Source organism: Pollicipes pollicipes, unplaced genomic scaffold, assembly GCF_011947565.3.
Source record: "Pollicipes pollicipes isolate AB1234 unplaced genomic scaffold, Ppol_2.1 Scaffold_6686;HRSCAF=7923_pilon_pilon_pilon, whole genome shotgun sequence".
Classification (NCBI taxonomy): domain Eukaryota; kingdom Metazoa; phylum Arthropoda; class Thecostraca; order Pollicipedomorpha; family Pollicipedidae; genus Pollicipes; species Pollicipes pollicipes.
The window spans coordinates 41,576,622-41,580,552 of record NW_023596921.1 but is presented as its reverse complement, the minus strand read 5'-3'; the positions used below and the strand labels follow the sequence as shown (position 1 = coordinate 41,580,552).

Here is a 3,931-nt window from a genome sequence, read left to right as displayed (position 1 = left end):
TCGAACAGCAACAGCATGGCACTTGGCTGTTACAGCGCCACTCGAAGGCATTGGGCTCCGTCTGGCAGCGTTGACGATGTCAGGGCGTCGTCTGCTCACGCCGCTTTGATCATGAGGACTTCAGAGTGGATGGATGGAAACTTAGAGTGCTTGCCGCTCACCCGGGTGTAACATGTGTGCATAGTTTGAGGAAATGCCGAGTGGCGCCTAATTTTTGGCTCGTGGTTTTGGCTCGCTCGAGGTAATTTTTGCGCGCTCCAAACCTAGCAATCGAAGATCACATGGTGCTACAAAACAGTGCAAAGCAGCACTGTTTTCCGTGTCACACATGTTTGCAGTTCAAACACTTGCCAACGTCCCAGTCCGTACAGCTAATTATAGCTGGCAAAGCATCACCAGCTGCTGTAGGTCGGCGAAAGTACTACTGCCGAAAGTGCCATTGTTGGTCCCCTCGCATCAGTAGACGTGCGTACCATGCATGTATTAATGTCCCGTGCGAACCGGCTTGTATGAACACGAGATTGATGAGCTGGCTCGCCCTAGCGTAGGACAGCCGAAGACTGGCGAGAGGAGATGGAAGGTCTGCTTGCCGGCGGGACTGGCGGGACTCAGCTGGTGTCGGCCGCTGGTAAGCCCCTCCGTGTGGTCCCTTTCGCGGGCAGGAGGCGGCCTGGAGCCTCCCCTCCTGGCGGGGCAACCGAGCTCCTCCCGTGACACTCCACCGCGGGCAGGAGGCGAGCGGGGAGCTTCTCCTGCCTGGCGGGGCAGCCGAGCTCCTCCCGTGACACTCCACCGCGGGGGAGGCGAGCGGAGCTTCTCCTGCCTGGCGGGCAACCGAGCTCCTCCCGTGACTCTCCACCGTGGGCAGGAGGCGGCAGTGAGCCCTCCTGCCTGGCGGGGCAACCGAGCTCCTCCGTGACACTCCACCGAGCAGGAGGCGGCAGTGAGCCCTCCTGCCTGGCGGGGCAACGAGCTCCTCCCGTGACTCTCCACCGCGGGCAGGAGGCGGCAGTGAGCCCTCCTGCCTGGCGGGGCAGCCGAGCTCCTCCCGTGACACTCCACCGCGGGCAGGAGGCGGCAGTGAGCCCTCCTGCCTGGCGGGGCAGCCGAGCTCCTCCCGTGACACTCCACCGCGAGCGGGAGGCGAGCGGGGAGCTTCTCCTGCCCTGGCGGGGCAGCCGAGCTCCTCCCGTGATCCTCCGTCGCTGAGGGGGAAGAGACGGGCGGAAGGCCCCCTGCCCGGGCGTGGCGGTCGCAGCTGCCGACGGCTCCCATAAAGCGGCACCGCGGCCGCGCTCCACTCCCGCCGGTCCCCGGTGAGATAGCGTCCCATGCCCGCCGCCCGAGTGGCCAGAAATCAATGGGGCCGGGCGGCGCGGGCCGGGAGACGGCTGGAGAGCAGCCGGCGCCGCGGCGCCTGGCGCGAAAGTGCCCGCCGTGGTCCTGCGGACGCCGCCAGGCTCGGGCAGCGCTGGCCGTGGCTAACCAGGGGCTCTGATGCTCACAGGAGAGCCCTGCCTGTTCACATGCGAGAAATGAGCTCTTGGTTGAAACACGTCATCATGATGCGGACATTACCCGTATGGCATAGCGGAGCACCTACCAAAAATGGTTAAATCCAACCAATGGTAAAATTCATGCACTAGGTTTATATGCAAGGCGTCTTGTAGCTCTCCTGTAGTGCGGGATAATAGATGACTTTTGAAAGGAAGATAAATGGGCCGACGGTTTCTTGAAAGCTTTCGCCCCGTAGGCAACAACTATATATTCATCCCTCGCACTCCGGAGGTCTTCGAATCCGCATTTGGAGTTAAAATGGGCTCTAATGAACATAGCGAGTGTACAGCGTGTGAGTTTTAATCGCCTTGCAGTTGCTTCGTATCGAGACTGTGACTGTCACAGAACGCAACGTCACAGTGGTGACGTTACGGCATTGATTCCTTTACCCTATGCCTTGTGTAGTTTACAAGGACACCAACGGAAACGCGAGTGCGGGCGGGTTTCTGACCAACCCCAAATGACCGCAGCACTGCTGCATGATTAGATCGGCCCCTCCGCCGCACACCGACACCAGCAGCTGGCGGGGCCTTAAAGACGCCGAATTTAATCAAGCTCCATGGAGAGTTTACGACGGGGCGGTGTGTGGCGCGCGAGGCCGACCAATTCCGGTCCTGGACCTCACTGACCGAGTTGTGACCCGAAATCGGAAGAGCGGGGCCGGCCTGGCGGGCCGCTCCGCTGACGTGAAAGTGTGCCGCAGCGAAGCGCCAAGTCCACGAGGAGTCGCTGCCGCTGTCGCTGGTGCAGTTCGCGGCAGGATGGCCAGCTGATAGCCTCGAACATGGCCGCCGTCTCTGGCAGCGCTGGACCGGTGTGCTGAGTCCGCCTCCGGCTGCCTGGCCCCGCCGTCCTGTCGACGCCAGCCGGCCCATTCCGGCGGCGCTGCACTGAACTCGTCCCCAAGAATGACAACAATGCGGCATCAGGCCGTTTGCAGGGCCGGTCTGGCCCGAGTCCGCTGAGTCGTGGTCCGACGGCCGCTACTGGCCGCCGCGCTGTCATGCTGCCAGTGCGCCGAGTCTGGTTCAGTTGGCGCCCCCCTGCAGCCAGGTCACTGGTGCGCCTGAGGTGCCCCAGATTCAGCCTCGGCCGACGTGCTGGCGTCCGACTGAGCGCCGGACACCGCACCGTGTCCCGGTCCGCCTGTGGTCTGCTAAGTTGTGTTCTTAGCATGCGTTGCGCGCGGCGCGACTCATCTGCTTTTTATATTTTTATCTTGAGGCTTTAAAATAAGTTGCTTGCCAAACCGTTTGCTGACAAAGGGAGTTTTTACGAATTGTAGACAGTATCATGAGCTAGGAAGTCCGAATAACTTGTATTAGTGTGGTGGCGAGGGAATCAAACCTGCATCTCCCGATCTGCGAAAGGGCCGCACGAAGCCAAGTTCTCATTCGTTCTGAAATCGTATAAGACGCCGCGAGAAGAGGGCGGCAGACAGGGTGTCTGCTTGCTGTCATTTGCATGTTCTCGGCCCACCAATGCGGTACGTGTTTTGACTTTTCTGGCTTTCATGGTCTGGTGAAGCACGCTGTCTCGGGGGAAGGGCAGGACGTGTTGGCCCGAGCTCGGCCGCACCATTGTCGGCACCGACTACGTGAGCGGGTTTCGTGCGTTGTTTTCGACAAGACGGCCACAGTCTGAGGGATCCTCTGCGTTAGAATTCCGACGTCCCGAGAAACGGAAATGGTCTGGCGCTGTCGGCAAAACTGAACGGAAGAACTCATTATAGTGGTCTTTAAGGGATTTATCAGCAGGACGCATTTTAGAAAACACGTTGTTATGCGATCTTACACAACAAATAAAACGCGCAACGCAGGGGATGCGAAGATGGCAAGACTTTTGCAACGACAGTAGCAACTTCGTTATTACACACTTGCAGGGGATGCGAAGATGGCAAGACTTTTGCAACGACAGTAGCAACTTCGTTATTACGCACTTGCATGCCTAGTAAATAATAAAACAAAGTATAACAGAGACATGCAATGTGGAATGCGCAACACTGCATCATGCGGTGTCCTGGCTACACTGCACGCACCCGAAACAAAACACACACAACTAGATAAAACACGCTTCCCGCAAAGCCTGCACGCATGTATTGACAAAAACGTTCAGTTCCCTTAACACGTGACGAAAACAATTCGGAAAAAATGTGGCTGTGCTTTGACCGCTGATGGCTGTACACAGTAAAAGTCGCGGATAATTTCCGTTCGGTGATTCAACCGGATTTGGATTATTTAAATTGGTGTCATGACAATCAGTACGGGATTCAGAATATAGGTATATGTCCCAGATGGACCCTAAGATTGTAGTTCCACGCAATCGTGCTCAATGAGGCCTCATCAATCGATAACATGTAGTTTTACAGTCACTT

The 3,931-nt window shown here is 57.9% G+C and overlaps 1 protein-coding gene across 1 annotated transcript in view; it reads left to right on the top strand.

Annotated features, from left to right (window-relative positions):
* Window positions 1-881, top strand: part of LOC119108351 (potassium voltage-gated channel protein Shaker-like) — a 17,933-nt gene extending 17,052 nt beyond the window's left edge. Inside the window, exon 5 of the mRNA XM_037231927.1 lies at window positions 869-881. Coding sequence (XP_037087822.1) covers window positions 869-881 — 13 coding nt within the window. The remainder of the gene's footprint in view (window positions 1-868) is intronic.
* The last annotated feature ends 3,050 nt before the right edge of the window (window positions 882-3,931 follow it).